General features: G+C 48.6%; 1 protein-coding gene across 3 annotated transcripts in view; it reads right to left on the bottom strand.

Annotated features, from left to right (window-relative positions):
* The window catches only part of LOC138516894 (PC-esterase domain-containing protein 1A-like), a 582,917-nt gene that overhangs the window by 421,382 nt on the left and 143,885 nt on the right, over positions 1 to 17,650 (bottom strand). For all 3 annotated transcript variants that reach the window (XM_069632347.1, XM_069632348.1, XM_069632349.1), the window contains exon 3: positions 8,049 to 8,128. In XM_069632347.1, coding sequence (XP_069488448.1) covers positions 8,049 to 8,128 — 80 coding nt within the window. The remainder of the gene's footprint in view (positions 1 to 8,048; positions 8,129 to 17,650) is intronic.

The following is a 17,650-nucleotide window of genomic DNA, read 5'->3' as shown; positions in this document are numbered from 1 at the left end:
GCCCATATTTCATTCATATTCTCAGTATTGTTAGTATTGTCATATGCTTTCAGATATTCAGTTCTTACAAGGGTAAGGCTCTCACATTGAGAAATGTGTACTGTAGATTCTATAAGGGATGTGCCACACAATCTAAATAGTCTTTGGTCCCTAGCAATGCCACATTTTGCACCCATTATTTCAAGTTTATCACACCCATTGAATTTTAAGAGTAAATACCGCCTAATGGTGTTACCATCAGGGAATGCAGCTTGGTATTTAGGTGTTCTAGAAGCATTTAACCAAAACTCCAAAAATGTATCGCTATTGGCTATAGTTGCAAGTATTGACATTTTTAGCAGCTGTTTAACCTTTGCATGAGAATGTTCAAGCCAAACAGGCATTTTCTTTGCCCATCTGAGATACACTGTTCGCATTGACTATAAACACATAAATGAGGATTCTCCATTTTGTTAAAACATTTCATCAACTCTACAATAAAAGTATTATCTAGTGTACTCAATTTGACGAATAGCATTGCAATTTTATATTCTAAAATATCGCTAATGCACATCAAATTACATTCACAGGGTAACTATTTCGGCATTCGGAATAAAATACTTATAATTTTAGTTTCAAGCTTATTCATTGCATCTTTAAAATGTTTTCCCCAAATTTCCACAGCATATAGTAAGCATGGTACAACTTTAGCAGAATACAGCAGTAGGATTATGCTAACAGAGAAACCCCCTTGTCGACCAATAAAATGACTCAATGCCATAGCAGTCTTCATACACTTCGCTCCAGTGTTTCCAACACAAATTATGGTCTATTAAGACCCCTAAGTATTTATAACATTCTACAACTTCAATGTGTTGGTTATTAATAAACCTTCACCTAAAAATGTAATAACCTTAGTTTTCCTGATGTAGATTTTTAGACCATTCGCGATTGCAAACCAATCAACAGCATTCAATTTGGTCTGTAAACCTTTGGGGGTATAGTCTAACAACAAGAGGTCATCCCCATAACCCAACCAGCCTAACTTCAGGCTGCTCATTTTAATATCATCTGAAGGTGTTACATGCAGGTCAGCCAAAAAGTCAGCTAGTTACAGGTTAAATAATGTAGCCGCTAAAATGCAGCCTGGTTTGACTCCTCGCAGTGTTATAGATTCAGATAATTTCCCTTGGCCATCTAATTGCACTCTCACAGATGTGTCTGTATAAATGTTGGATCATGGATAGCAGCCCAGCCGGTATTATACGTGTTTAGCTTGATCCACAGTTTTCCTCCCTCCATGGTATCGAACGCGGCACTAAAATCTACAAATGCACCAAAACAAGCAGTTTGAGTCTATACCATGAATATTCAATAGCGGCCACTAAATTAGCACTATTGTGCCTAGTGGATGATTTCACCCGAAATCCTGATTGGTTAGCTGGAAAAAAGTAATAGTTACTCACCGTAGTGACCAACGTACTCAAGTCCCCTTTCCTCCATACTGTATGGGCGTCCCTCGACAGGGACAGAAGACGGAACCTTTTTCACCAGAAAAAAACCTTCCTCTTTAAATTTAGAGATGCTTCCCCGAGTGCATGCGCTACCTGACTCCGCCCAACGACGCCACTCCCCAGTCCCAGGAAAGGGACGATTTCACCAGCGCTCCTGGGTTTGGCTTCGGCCATGTAATACCATGCGCTCTTCCACGGATACTTCTATCTTTTTGTCTTCTTTTTTGTCAATCAAGTACTCGGTCCTCCGACGCCACGCTCCTCCCCAGCGCAAGTCAACTTCAGCAAGTGTCCAGCCTGCAAGAGGCTCTTCCCTACATCCGATTCCCACGCTCTTTGCCTCCGCTGCCATGGCCCAGACCACAGCTGGGAAGGTTGTACCATGTGTGATGCAGACTCCACACGCACTGAACAACAGGCTAGTTAGGTGGCTCTTCGAAAGGTCGCCTCCAGAGGACTTGGGCGCTCTTCGAAAGATGGCCTCCAGAGGACTTAAAGGAATTCGTCAAACATCAATCGAGGCCTAAGGAAGGGCCGCTGTTTTCCATCGCACCCGTAAGGGCGACTACTTTCCAAGGAACCGCCTGAGTGGAAGGAACCTTTCTGGATCTCGCACCAGCACAGGTACCGAGGCTAGTCCAGCTATCGGCCTTATGGCCAAGGGGTCGGAGGATACTTCCGAGGTCAGTGCTGAGGGACTGCAAGGTTCCTTTACTGGGTGTACGCCAGAGGGTCAACGACCTAATACCGGCAGAATGTCAGAGTGGGCACCAACACACAGCACTACCAGCGACTCTGCCGAGGGCAACACACCTTCCAGGCCACAACCTGGCGTGCAGGGTAGGTCTCATGCTCCACCGCTAAGAGTCTTGGAGGAGGCAGAACCCAGTGAGCCAAGCACCACTTCTTCGGGGCGTGGCATGCAGCTCGACAAAATGGCCGCCGCGCCAGCCACGATGGCTGCGCGATGCTGCTCCTAGGAACAGAACAGGCGGGATAACGAGTTAAAAGGTGGGACTGGTGTCAACCAAGTACGTGGCCTACTGTCTATCCATCAGCAGCACAGGGCACGTTTCCCCTGCAACCGAGGCAGAGTGCGCTTCAGCCCCAGCAGCCTCCTGCCACTCCGTCAATATCACCTGCCACCTCTTCAGCCTCCAAAGACAGGTTCTTCGAAAGTTTACCTGGCGCTGATGTGAACTCCCCAGATGGGGAGGCCATCCTTCGGGATGCTATCAAGGACATGCTCCCTCCGGCCGCTCCATCAGCGCCCATAGTAATTCTTCCTATGGCTCCAGTGCCTCAGGCCCCAGCGCAGCACCTGCTGCCCCTTCGAATTCCGGCTCCCCTACCTCCCACAGTGCAGGCGGGTCCATACCAGCCTCTGCAGCAGCCACCGGCTCTGTTTCCTACACCACAGCGCCCAGTATTACTCCACCCGCTCCAGATCAACCGGACACCCTGGTGGACACACAACGAGAAGGAGGACCCCTACACGCTGTCGTCAGCCAAGGCTTTCCATGTACTGCTTGCAGGTTGGGCAGAATATTTGGGCCTTCCTCAACCTGAGGTTGAGCAACTGGAGAAAGGGGTTCTGGCAGAGGCCCTCACGCTACGCCCCCCGGCTAGAACGGGGAACCCAATGCAGAAGGACGTTGTCGCCTTGGCCAAGAAGGGTTAGCTCAAGCCTCACTCTGCCAAGCCTGACAATCGGTGCCTCAACGGCAAGTATAGGCAGATGGAGTGGGATCCACTCTTGCTGTGGGCACACCCTCAACCACACTCTTTGGTGATCGCTGCAGCATCAATCTACTCGAAGCCTCAGTTGTTCTTGACCACCTCGTCCTTGGCGCTGCTAGGCAAGGAGGACAAGATCTTGGAGGCGTACGGAAAGAAGATTTACTCCAACGCCTCTACAACTGCGTCAATTCAACGCGGATGCTATGCTGGTAGCTGTTAACCAGAGGATTTGGTGGGAAATAGCCGATTTCCTTCCAGAATGTCCGGTGCAGAGCCAAGCATGCATCAAGGCGGGGCTGGCAGAGGCCAAATTTGTGGAGTCCACCGTGGCCAATATCGACACCTCTGGCCAGGCCATACGCATCACAAGGACTGCCTGGGTTTCTGGCTAACAAGTTTAACCCAGATGTCCAGGAACGCATATTGGAACTTCCATTCGAGGGTAGTGACCTTTCACTCCACCACCGATGAGGAATTAGATAAAAAGAAGAACAGTTCCCAAATTGCAAAGTTTTTATCCTAACGAAGGCCACACCCAAGGTGTAGTCCGTCGCATTAACGCTCCGATATGGGGCGGGCGTTTGGCGGGTTCCGGGCCTTCCAAGAACGGAGGTCGAAACAGCCTGACCATTCTCCGAATCAGCACTGGTGCAAACAAAAGGGGGGTGGGGGAGTTTCCAGTCCCCCTACTCCGCAACAGCCTCAGAGGTAAAGAAGGCATGACGCGTCCCTTTGGGTCAACGTGTTTCCGGTGGGGGGGCAGGCTTGCATTTCATGCACAGTTTTGGCGCCAGAGATTCGTGGACCCCTGGATCCTCTCTGTAGTATCCACGGGGTACTGCCTACCAATTGTTCCACTCCACTCCCACAAATTGGGACAGCAACTCTGTTGGCGGATGTTCGGTCACTCGTAGGGAGACAGACAGTGGAGTAAGTCCCAGCCTCCCACTGAGGATTGGCTTCTATTCCAGGATTTTTGCCATTCAGAAGAAAAACCAGGCTGGTGTGTTGGACTGCCAACCTCAAACTCTCCCTCCCTCTTCAAAAATGCAAGATGGTTACACCAGCACTAGAGACACTGGACAAGGGCGACTGGATGTGCTACCTGGATCTGAAGGATGCTTATCTACATGTCCCGATTTGGCAGCCGCATCACTCCTTTCTCCGCTTCAGGATCATGGGCTGCCATTTCCAATACAAGGTGCTACCCTTTGGCATCAACTCACTCAGCCCCCAGTGTATTTACCAGGATCGGGAATTCAGTGGCAGCCCTCCTCAGGGACCAGGTCCGCCACGTCTACCCGTACCTGGACAATTGGCTTGTCAGGGCGGCAGCTCCGGAGGTGGTGCCACACTCCATGATCTGGGGTTTATGAACTCAAGAAGTCTTAGCTGCAACCTATGCAGAGCCTCATCTTCCTGGGCCTCATCTAGGACATGAGCTTTGAGAAGGTCTTTCCCTCGGAGGACAAGATCATGGCCATCAAGAGGGCCACCAATCTCTTCCTTACCCAGGCAGTGACATCGGCCTGGTGGTACCAACACTTATTGGGTATCAAGGCAGCGGTCCTACTGGCGGTACCCCACACGAGACTCAGGATGAGGAGCTTCCCGCAGCATCTTGGAATCAGGAGAAGGGCTCCCAAGTGGAGCCGGTCAGCATTCCTCCGTTTCCCCACTCGGACCTCACATGGTGGTCCAGGGTCGACAACCTGCGCAGGGGCAGGCCCTACCGGCAGCCGGTCCTGCAGGTCATCATCACCACGGGTTCCTCCCTAGAAGGCTGGGGAGCCACTCCGGACAACCACAGTGTGCATGGTGTCTGCTGGACCTGGCAGGAGCCGCATATGAACTGGCTGGAGCTGAAAGCCATCTGGCTAGCTCTCAAAGCTTTCCCTCCGCTGATTGGTGGCAAGACTGTCCTCATTCAGACTGACAATTCCACCAGCATGTACTAGGTCAACAAGCAGGGGGGTAACAGGTCCCCTCCACTAAGCAACCTAGCCATCACCATGTGGGAATGTTCCCTGGAGAACGACATCTACCTCTGTAGATGGAGTGTTGCTGTGTGAATGATGGAATGTTTATCTGAGGGTTCCATACTGAGGCAGGCAGTTGGAGCTCCCTTGCCTGGGTGATGGGGCCAGTGCTGATATAGTCCATACTCTTTATCCTTATGTTACTGTGTCTTAAGTTCTTGTAATAAACCTAATAAGTAATCCATCTAAGCCTGAAAGTCGCTTCGTATCACCTTACTAACAATATTTTTACCTTATCTTCTCGTACAAACATGGTGGATTTGCAACAATTTTTCTAATCATACCTACATGTCGCTGCCTCACCACTTCAATAGGCAATCTCTCTACGCTCCCCACATTGGACCTCCTCAGCGAACCTTGTATAAGGAGTGTTGGGCTTTCTGCCACTAAAAGCTCAAAAGGCGACCTTCCCGTTACACCATGCGGAGTAATTCTGTATTGAAACACCCTCTGTGTTAAAAGGGAGGTCAGTGATAGTTTCCTCTCCCCCCACCATATTAGGTGCAAGTGGTCACTACAGAGCTCTTGTGGTTGCTCAAGCAGGAGTTGGGTGTTAAACGAGTAGCACCTCGTTTCACTCTTGTTCAACTTGCTCAGTTCACTTAATTCTTTTTGGAAGCTTGACAATGGGCAACATACCCGGCCTGCACAGTTTTTACCTCAACCTGGGTAACCAATGGTGAAGTGGAAAGATTGGAAGGAAAATGGCACGAATTATGCAGTTGAGAGGAAGGACGCACTGCTTTATCATTGCTTAGTCCATGCAGGGCAAGACATTTTCAAACCAGAACCAAGTCAACCTCTGGATGCAAGCTCTTGGAACAGTTTTGACATCAGCATTGCCAAGTTGGACCAACACTACGAGGTAACAGAAAACAAAATATTGGCCAGATATCATTTTGCAACTAGAGAACAGATATATGGAGAGCCGATAGAGGACAATGTTACAGCTCTGAGAGGTTTGGCTATCGCACGTCTGTTCTGTCAATACGGTCATGAACACATACGTGACCAGATGCACAGATGACAGGATCAGAGAAGAACTGTGGATGGAAAAGGACCCCAATCTTGATAAGTCGATTGACATACCAAAGCAAGTTGCACACAGCTCTTTGCATCGCCAAGGTGGTAGGAAGAACAATGATTCTCTGAAATGTAAGAACTACAGAGAGAGGAGCAGTGACTCAAGGAGACAGATAGGAAGGATGGGAGAGCTTCATGCAGGACAGCAGCAGAAAAGATGCTTCGTGTTGGAGCACACAGCAATTGGCCAACTCCAAAGAGTGCACAGTGGATTCCGTAGAATGTCGCCTATGTGGACTCAGTGGTCATCTGGCAAAGTGTTACAGGTCGTCTAGCAAAACAGGGAATGTTCAAGAGAACGAGTGTGACAATGGAGATTCAGACAGAATACTATGCAGGTGTGAGCGATTCAAGTGGTGAATGCACTGGTGGGGATGAGTTACAGGGAACTGGTCACCATTAATGGGGGGGTCGACGTTTTAATGTTAATAGATAGTGGAGCCGACTAAAATCTGATTGGGAAAGATACTTGGGAGTCTGAATTCAAACAATGTGTTCTGCGCCCAGCGTGCTATATAAATAAACAAAATACAAATACAAAGAAGCAATTGTTAAGGTGAATGCCTTTGGAGAGAATCCCATACATATAACTGGGGAAAACGAGGCAGAGTTTAGGTTTCAGGAGAGAAGTGCCAAAGGCAAAGTATGTGACCATGTCTTGGGGACCCCTACTGCGCCAAGGACCAGGGAAACAAAAGCAATACAACAACGATGACAGGTAAACTGGCAAGTATTATTCTAGCGAAATGGATCACTAATTTTAGAACTCAATGCAAGCACTCAACAAAGTCCTTTTAGAAGTCTCTCCTACATTTTTCAGGGAACAAGGTCCTGAGGAAGGCGGACATATCCACACAAGACCGCCGAAACATATAGCCTGATGCACTTTGATTAATTCATACATTTGGGTTGCGCTGTCAGATCTACATTCGCGCGCCACGTAGACCCCTGAACTGTGTAATCGAATTTTTGAGACAAAGTGAGAAGCAACACCTATTAGTTGTTGGATAGTGAGGCAAAACAAAATGCTTATAGCAATTTTTATGCTTTATTAACTGTTTATATGGGAATTGCATTTACTCATAGGGTTCCCAGTTTTGTGGTATTCTCTTACTTTCGGTTTCATTGAAGTATCAACAGTAATGGGAACGCACCAAACCACCCCAAAAGTGAATCTTGGGATGTCACAGTGTAGAGCAATTCGGACACTCCAGTTATGCGGGAAATAGGAACTGGGCGTGGCGGTTGGTGGCGTGGGAGTGGAGGGTGGGACTGGTGTGCAGAGGGATGCATAAGGATGCAAAAGTTCCACAACTTTGCAAGTTCTTAAAGTGGCAGCAGTCATTTGTAGCCAGCATTTTCTTACCTGCCTGCGGATGCACACTGTCTAAAACAATTTTTAGATTTAAGCACTATGGGGAAATCGCAAAATACTCCTCAGGGGTATTACTGGCAGTGTGTATATTCCTTTAATAAAACTTAAATCAAGTGTACTCTCATGAACCCAAGTCCTGTACAAGTTGTATTATTGAGCTAAGGTAACCCACTCTAGGTCATCCTGTGAAGCAAAATATAAAAGTCTGTTGGTGGGGGGAAGGTTTTGCACTATACAGTGATTCAGGTTTACATTTGAGAATTCTGTATATCCATAAGTGAACTAAATGGAAGAAACGGAAGGGACGAGCTTATTTACCTTTGCTCTCAGCTGGGAGGTGGAGAGGTAATCATTGGTCTGCAAAAGCAACACCAAATCTTTGTAAGCAGACCGTTGAACTAAAAAAAATAGAAAAAAGGAAACCACTTTAACGTAGCACAACAATTTGAAACAGTCACAGTAAAAATTTGAGTTACTCACTGTAACGACGAATTTTGGCACTGTTTGGCCCTCCAGCGAGATGAAAATACTTCAGGAAAGACTTTGAGAAAGCAGGTTTGTTCAGCACAGGATACTATAAGAGGCAAAAAACTGCTTCCTTGCATACCCCTACCCCGTGCCTCAGTTTAAAGCCACTCCCGCCTCCATACTGCAAGGTCAGTATACACAATCTAGCCATTATCTCATTTAGTCATTTTTCTACCTAAATGTTTTCTTGAAGACCAGGACTATTCCCTCAATGATTTCTTATTTCACAACGTAAAAGCAGTAGAGCTAAACATGCTGCGTCAGGTTGAGGTCTGTGAGGCTCCCTTGCAGAGGAGTACACAGTAATTTGGATGAGAACACACCGCTTCTCTGAAAGAGGGCATTCTACCATTTGGAGTAATGAGCTGTTTCAGGGGAGTGAACAAGTGTCATTGAAAGGGCGTATTGGTACTTAAGAGCCAGACTCGGATCAAGCAAGTTAAAGATAACATTGTGGGGACACCCAAGGCCAGTAGGTTAGTGGCCCAGTAGTGAATGATTGGAAGACTGCTGTGCAACAGCGCTTTCCGCGCTCCACCACTGTGCAAACAGATCTATCCCCACCGGACTAAGATGTGATGCGTGGATCACTTTGACAACAGGTCAGAGCCCAGTCAAGGCCTTCAGATTTCCTATGCAGAGCCCTAAGCCCTTGTCTGTTTCCATCTTGACTCTCCGAGACAGGGGGTTTTTAACCAGCGTTTTGAACTGGACAAGACTGAGGACTGGCTCCCAATGTCAAATTCCGAAGGGGGAACGCCTTGGCATTTTAGAGCACTTTCCAAAAAAAGGAAGCTAGGTTCTTAGTAGTGCAGCAAATGCTTTCGTTGCAGAGGATCAACATGCCCCTGGACACTCTTATGGGTATAAAAATAGGACCTTGTGCTGGGAAATGCCATGCCCTCACATTGCTCCCCCCAGTAGACTTAAGCACTCACTGACATGGCAGCCCCCTTGTCCAGGAGGGAACTGTGCCCTCTGAAAAAATATATGGTAATAGGTTTTGCTTTTTAGTAGGAGAGCTTTGAAAGTAGCAATTCAGAGTGGAAGAATCTGCTTGACAGTCAAGTGTGCTATTGATATTTTATCTACAGGGCTGCTAATGTTGCGTTCCGTCAAGAAAACAAGATCACATTTCTAGAGTGAATTAAGATTAGTTTCTCTAGGTACAGCTGGCAACTCAAGGCATTCAAGAGGAATGCACTTTTTGTGCTGCCTCCATTTGACTAATTTTGACCAGAAAGTGAAGGCAGGCGTCAGTTTTTCATTTTCAGACCAATCTACTGTGCATGCCTCATTAAGTTGGTCAATTTTATCTATAATTGTGCGATTAACCAGTTCCATTGGCCAAATTGCTTAGTGTGCGAGGGCACTGTCCGATTCGCACATACCAACTAACAGAAGAGGGAACGATCCCAAGGGCAGCAGCAGCAGCTAAGAAAATGAATACAATTTGAGGAAGAAAATAATATTTGTACCAACCTGATTTTTTAAATCCTATAACGGAGGCAGGAGGTGCAAGTTGCGAGAAAGGCTTTCCTTGAAATTAAGAGTAGGCTCAGGCTTCCAAATAGCATCCCATCATGCTCAGGATAAGTTGCAAGGGGAAAGTCAACATTCTTATTTTAAGAAGGAGGGTTTCCTGGAACATTCAGAACGATAGCTTGAGAGTCTGTTAAATGGTGCAATGACTTAGTAAAAGTCCTTGCCGCTGACAGCCACAGGAAAGGACCTGTAAGGACAAGGAGAGGGAGAGGGTAGATCAAGGCAGAGCTACCAAGGTGTCTCAGCACTGGGTCTGAGGACCAAGTTTGATCCCATAAAAAGAAACCAGCTTCCCAAATTGACTGATCATTGCCATTAGCACATGGGCGGTGTGGGTGTCCTTGCTTACTCAACAATGTGCCCTGTGACGAATCCCGAGGTATTGTCACTGCTTTAGATGGTGAAGCCCCTTCCCATTGGGACAGGGTGGTGAGGCCACTACCCAATAGTTCTCCTGGGGGTGGTACTCAGCAGAAGGATCTCATCAGGTAGCAGGACTTCACTGAGAGCAGTGACTACGAAGGGATAACGCAGTAGTACTTTAAACCTTCCGCCTTTCCTGTGATCCCTTTGTGTACTCCTTCACTAAATACATTAATGTACGTTTGTGACATTTCTCAAGTAGAGGTCAAAGACTCGCATGACGTCAGAGAATCCAGTTTAACCCCAGCTGAATAAGGTACCGAGACGAGGAAGAGGCACTGAGTAGTGCAGAGCACTTGTGAACACAGGTGCTTGGTCTAGTCTTTTCGTTCGCACAATTTTGTTCAAATTCATACAGAACCCAGGAGAGAATGAAACAAGGTTTCCTTCTTGCACTCGGCAGAAACTCAAGTGCGTCAGCCAGACAACATGCAAGAGATGGAGATTCAGAGCCGAGAGAGACGGTAGCCCAGGCATGCCGCTGGAGAAGCTGTACCGAGGCGGGGCAAAACACTTCCCATTGGCCGAGAGAGCTGGGATGCGGAACAAGAACAGTTTGCCTGCTGGAAAAGTCCAAGCAGAGCCACGGGAGCAGAGGAAGTGCCTGAGCAGAGTCAGGGCAGTCAGAACAGCAGAACCTGTAATGATGAGCCTGTGGGAGAAGGTTGGACGCCAAAGCACTGTCTGGCGAGTCAAGAGAAGCCCCGAGCAGTAGAACCTGGTTCTGAGACCCAAACAAGCAGCCAGTGTCAGGAGTGGAGACCGGGTTTACTGAGTCCAGGGAATGCAGAGAACTGTCAGAACGGGGTCTGGGACCCACGTTGGCAAAACAAACCCCAAACTGGGAAAGGGAGATATATACGAACTTTGCAAACATAAGCTGTCTGGACAGGCCTTGGCAGGAGAGTAAACCAAGGCTGTGGAAGGGGGCCATAACTGATAAAAAGAATTTCAGAACTGACCATTTGAAGGGGGTCTGGGTTCCTTACGGGGGAAAGGCACCACCTAACACAGGAATACAAGATTGAATTGCACAACACTCAGGGAACTTGGCAGGAGAGTAAAGCAAGGCTCTGGGTAAGACTAAGCTCAGACGGTGAGAACGTTTGTTGAATACTCTACTTGGAAGGACTCTCCAAGATGGGAGTATTGCGGAAAGGAGGTTAAGGAGCTCAGCACAGCTTGAGGGGTAGAATCCAGGCAATTTTTTCTTGTTGCGGTGCGCCTGGGAAAGCGGGCCTTCCAGCTACAGACAAGGATTCATTTGTAAGGGGTGTGGGGGGGACGCTAGAGTGCCCGAGACCAAGAAGGCTGCACTTTCGTAGTCTCCTCGCAGAACTGTCCGTGTGGGGAGATCGCCGACAAACCCATCGGGCATAAAACCGCTTTTTATAGAAAGACCGACCCAGTCGAAGGTACCGGTACTTAATCGGCCCAAGCCCCAACTCTGAGGCCGCCCTGAGAGTGACGGGAGGCAACCCGATGGCCGTGTGGAGCAAAAGCACGCCTACGCCCCCTTCAGTACACCACCTCTTGCACCCGGGCTAACGCCCTACAGTGACGGACTTGCGCGGCCCCCCGCCCCGCAAGGGGAGCAGTAAAACAGCAGGAGGCATACAGTGGAGGGGCCGATAACCCTTCGGCAACGCAATAGGCTCGAGGAAGGCATGAGGTCAGGGCCACCCCGGAGAGACATTGCAGAGATACCTGCCAGTAGCGACGTAATAGGAAACTTTCTCGGAAGGTGATAACTGTGAAAAAGGCACCCGGCTGCGAGATGGAGAGCGAGTCAGAGCGAGTCGCATGGCTAAAGGGAATAAAAGATAATCTCGTCTGACCTTCTCCCAGAAAAAAGGGCTAAATAAAAAAGGTAGTGAGAGGATGTCTGTGCTCCAGGACAACACAACAAGGTGCCCCTCTTGGGTGGAGAAGAGCCGCCCGCAAGCACGAGCGACGGGGCCCAGCAGTCGTAACTGAACCAGGTCCTGGCAGAGATCAATCGGGGTTCACATCTATGAACACCAAACTCAATGGGATGGCCTACAATGTGGACAGGATGCAGGAGCAGATCGAGAAGGAAATTGAGCGGTTCTCAGAGTCCAAACACAGAGTGGGGGCGCTGGAAGATACAAGCGGTGAGACGGCGCAAGCCATTCAGGAGCTGTGGAAGGACGTCAGATTGATCAAGGAAAAGAATGAGGACCTTGAAGCGGAGAAACCACAATCGGGTGGTGGGAGTGCCCGAATCGATTCTGCAATGCAACATGGAGGAATTCATGGAGAGTTTTATTAAGGAGGTCCTGCAGGAACCGTCCCTGTCAACACAATTCCTGGTGGAAAGGGCGCACTGGGTGTCGCAAATGGCCCCCAGACCGGGTCAAAGCCCAGGCCCGATCATGGCACGTTTACTTAACTATAGAGATCGAGATGCGATAATCCTAAGGCCTACGGAACTAGGAGACCTCATGTACGAAAACGTCAGGATCTCCTTCTATCCGGACTTCACTCCTACAGTCCAGAGGGCCCATCTCTCCTTTCTGGCCGTGAAGAGAGCACATCGTGATATGGGAATGCAGTATGCCATGCTGTATGTATCCAAGGGGGGAGTTCAACATGGTGGCCAGGTCCACTTATTCACTGACCAGGGGGTAGTGCATGAATTTATAGATCCACTCCCAAAGAACCTCCCCCCCGACCCATGACAACGGGGCACCGGTCGATGTGAGGTGATAATTAGGCATGCTGAACTACTTGAATATCAGTCTGGGCTGCACTCGGTTGTAACACGGTTAAAAGGTGCTCGGGTCAAGATAGATTCCCTGATGGTTTTTGAAAATGTGAAAAGTCGGTAATGTAATGAATCAGTCCTGCTGCGTTAAGTGAATACGCTATGACGATATCCCCCAGAGGTCAGGGGAGTTAAGTGGTCCCTTGGGGAGCGGTGTCTGGCGTTCCCGGGTAGTGCACCATGGTAAACCAGTTGTTGCAGGTAAAAGGGTGGGGGAGGTATGTTACCTATGGGGTGGGTGGTTCAAAGGGGGGACGGGGGGGGGGGTCTTGGGGAGAACATTGGGTGGTAGTTGGAAAAACGTTTTAAGTCTGCAGCGCTGTCTGACTTGGTGTTTAGGGGTGAAGTGCATGATCTAATTAAGGCATACTTTAGTGTGAACCTGGGCTCAGTATCCACAATGAGCACCATCTGGGAGGCTTTTAAATTAAAAGACCTGGCAGAAAGAGGCTTAGTACTTCGCACGCCCTGTCATGGCCCAGAAATATGGAGAGGAGGGTAGGCCAGGTAAATTACTAGCACTGATGGTTCGCCAGGAAAGAGGCAGCATAGATATAGCATCGAAGAGGGCACCAGGAGGGACAGGGGTGGTGAAACTGGCGGACATAGCAGAAACATTCTGCATCTAGTATGAGAACTTATACGCCTCAAAGGGGACGCTGCCTAGGGAGGATATGGAGGGATGCATCTGGGAGGCAGCTCTCCCAGTGCTGAGTGAAGAGGCGGTGGAGGCCCTGGACGCTCCCATTACCGTGGACGAGGTCCTCATCGCGATTCGCGCCCTACCCACATCTAAGGCGCCCGGCACAGACAGCATCACTGCCGAGTTTTACAAAGAGTGGGGGCTGGAACTGGCGCAACACATGCTGAAGATGTGGGAGGAGGATATGAAAGCAGGGCGTCTCCCTCCAACAACGCGGAACGCCATAATCACATTAATTCTGAAGCCAGATAAGGATTCCCTAGAGTGCTCCTTATATCGCCAGATACCACTGCTGAACCTAGACACAAAAAAATGTGCTAAGGTTCTGGCAGATCGCCGTCTTCCACATATTTCCCAAATAACACATGCAGACTAGTCGGGCTTTACCGGGAATCCTCCAATCTACGTAGGCTATTCACGGTTTCGGCCGAGATCGACCAGACAGCGACCGTATTATTGGATATGGAAAGCGCCTTTGATTCCGTGGAGTGGGACTACTTGTTTGAGTTATTGCGCCAGCTGGGTACCCCACCATACTACCTGTCAGCAGTAAAACTGCTAAATGTGGGATCGAATGCTTGTATAGGGATTGAGGCAAGCTGTCTAAGCCCCTTGCGCTTGGTTGGGGGACCAGGCAGGGCTGCCCGCTTTCACCCTTGCTTTTTTACTGCAGCGATTGAGGTGATGGCAGCTCACCTACGGAAAAGACATGGATCTCTGGGTCTGGCTTTACGCCGACGATGCAATCCTATATCTCAAGGACCCGGCGACCAATCTCGCGCCAGTGTCACAGGAGGTGGTGCAGTTCGGGGAAGCATCGAGGCCTGAGGTTAAGAAGTCCACCTTGTTTCCACTAAATGAGAACACTGAGGAACCGCCTAATACGGAGGGTTATAGATGGGAGCAGCGGGCTGTAACATACCTGGGGGACTCTCAAACGCTCCTGGCAGTTAATCACCTACAATACCTGCAGGCCCTGAAAGTAAAAGGTAGAAAAATTGTGTAAGCTCCCCCTTTCACTGTTTGGCAGAATAGCAGTGGCCAAGATGGTGGCGATTCCCAAACTGTTGTACATCTTTCAGATCGTCCCAGTGTGGCCGGGGGTCCGATACTTTGCGGACGTGAAGACCCAGCTGGTCAAACTAGCTTGGAACCCGCGAATCAGCTGGGACACATTCACCCTACCGGTGGACGGGGTGGGTACCCCAGACGTGGAGTTATACTTTTTGGCTTCCTGCCTCTTCTTTACCTCAAGGTGCACATAGAAAAATGCTCGGTATGACCATTCTCCTTACAGGGGGTCCGGATGTATCCCACAGGGTAGTGGACAAATATCAATTTGACCCACTGGCATGTACGATCCATGCATGGAGAAGAGCTTTGAAAAGGTTGCGGGTGGATTTCCCCATTTGACCCGGGCATTCAGTTGTGGAACGTGCACAGACTTGTGACAAGGCCATCATCAGGGAGTGGCGGGGGGGCAGGGTGATCCCGAATGAATATGTATCCGTATGATTCCTTTGTTACCTAGGACATCTTTAAGGAAAAATGGGTTGCGGGGGCGGCATCCAATGTAGGCTACAGTACTTAACAATGAGGGCAGCCTTCAGGGAATGGTCTCCGGAGTTCCCGGTGAAGTCACCCACCACCCCACTCCTTAGGTATATAGTGAGCTCACCGGGATGCAGAGGGGTGGTCTCGACTTTATACACATTAATACAAAGGGACACAACACAAGAGACCTTAACCTGTAGATTGAAATGGGAGGAGGATGCCGGGCCCAATTCACAGATAAACAGTGGGAGGGCATGTGAAAAACAAAAATAGGGGGGCTTTCAACAAACGGCTTCAGCTGATCAATTGAAGACACTACATTGGGTGTACATGGCCCCAGCGCGTATCCATCGGTTCGATGCTCCAAACCGTCCCGCTGCCGGCAATGTAGCACTGAACCAGCTGGGCTCAGAGACACTCTTCAGCTACCCAGCTCGTCAAAGCCTTCAAAAGTGCTATAAACTGCACCTCCAGAGCAGGATGGACATTGACACGAGGCACTATATGTTAACTGTAATTTGGTACCTCAGTCTTGAAATGCATGATTACCAATGCTATGTGATGTGAATCAATAAAGAAAGTTAAAAGAAAAAAAAAAAGAAAAAACAAGATTCATTTTTATCCAGTGAAGATTCAGGAATCATTTTGTATAAAGCTAGAAAGACCTTGGGGGTAAAAGGGGATCAACCGTTAATTCTTGTGGAACTTTGTTTGCTTTTGTCTACAGCTTTTGCTGGAACTTTTATTGAACTGGGCTGCAGGACGGCACCCTGTCACCTTATTTTCAGTTTAGATTGTAGAGGGACAGGTTAGGATTTGAACACAGGACGGCTAACTTTATTTTGGTCTTCCTGACACTGACCAGGTTCATTAGCTAGTTTTGCTGAGAGAGGGACAGTTTCAGGATAGCTAGGATTTCCTCCAGCTCCCCCATTAATTTTGTTTATAAAAAAAAGTATTTGCCAATCAACATGCCACCTTGTGTCTGTCTCTTACTCTTAGATCCTCACAGCCCCCTTTGACTCACACCACCATAAGCATCTACGTCAGCAAGACAAGTGTGCTACAGGTTTTTTTTTTTTTTTTTTAACTAAAGTAGTGTGTTAACAGTGACCCTGATTGTCACTACAGGTCCCTTTACAGCGTTGCTTATATCACGTTAAACTATCCTAAAACTTTGCAGGCATGGGCAGGCTCACTGACATCACCAGTACGTTTGTTTGCATTTTAACAAGAATGTAGCTAACTTCACTTCCAATTGTGGGTGATAACAAAATTAACCTCAGCAGGGATATCTCGCCGCTGAAGTTCTACCCACCTCTTACAAACTGACAGTAAAGGGGAGTCTGCCCTTCCACAGGTCATCTGGCTTGGGAAGCTGTTGACCCAGTCTGGGCCAGCATGTCGATTTGTGTCCAGTAGTATGATTGGGGACACCTTTATTGTGTACTCTATTCAAGGATTACATGCAGTAATTATTTATTTTTAATGCGTGTTTGTGGAATGTGTACTTCATCCTCATTTACTAGTAACATTTCAGGGTACCATTGTTTTGGGTTCATGTTGTAAAGTGCCCATGTGTGAGGCTAAAAAACATTTAAGGTCTTAACCGTGCATTATGCTTAAAGCCTTAGCAGGACAAGGCTGCTGTGTTCTGTGACGCAGGTGCGCAGGAGACACTGCCCTACGATAAGTAGCACGCAACGCTATGTCCAAACCTCCGAGCCTTTAAGAACCGAGGATCGTACATTCTGCGGCAAAGCCCTCGCATGACGAGGCCGCAGTGTTGAGCGACGCAGGCGTTTGGCAGTGAAGATGGTAACAGCAGAGATTGGGAGCGCGGACGACACTCCATCCATCAGTGTCTTTAAGGTAATAAGGTGCAGGGAAGAAGATAGCATTGCTGCACTGAACGCAACTCCCATGCCTGGCGTGTCCTTTCCCCGCTCTACCAGTCTTCACGTGTACATTGCACCCACAACTCAGACCCCCTTTCCCGGCCTTGCACGTCCATCGCCTCACATCCTGTCTCCACGTGCACTCTCCACCCACATCTCAGGCTCTGCTTCTCTGGGCCAAGCGCTTCCTTCTCTCTGCCCGTCTCCTTGTGCATTTTTCCAACATTCTGGGTCCTTTCTTCCCCTCTCCCCCCTCTTCCTTGCCCCTCTGCTCCCCCTAGCTGTGACTAGTTTGAATACCTGTTGTATTGTGTGCATTCTCCGCTAGGTCCACCAGGGTTACTAGTGCGTCATGTATATTGTACTATATTTGCATTCCCCTCATGCTCTACAGTTTTGCAACCATTGTGTTGTAGATTAGTGGCGTAGTTGCCTTTCTCCTCTTACTCCTGTAAGAGAGGCATGGTATCACAAGTATGAC

This window comes from Ambystoma mexicanum, chromosome 6q (genome assembly GCF_040938575.1).
Source record: "Ambystoma mexicanum isolate Mex_15411 chromosome 6q, UKY_AmexF1_1, whole genome shotgun sequence".
Lineage (NCBI taxonomy): Eukaryota > Metazoa > Chordata > Amphibia > Caudata > Ambystomatidae > Ambystoma > Ambystoma mexicanum.
This window is presented reverse-complemented; position numbering and strand designations above follow the sequence as displayed.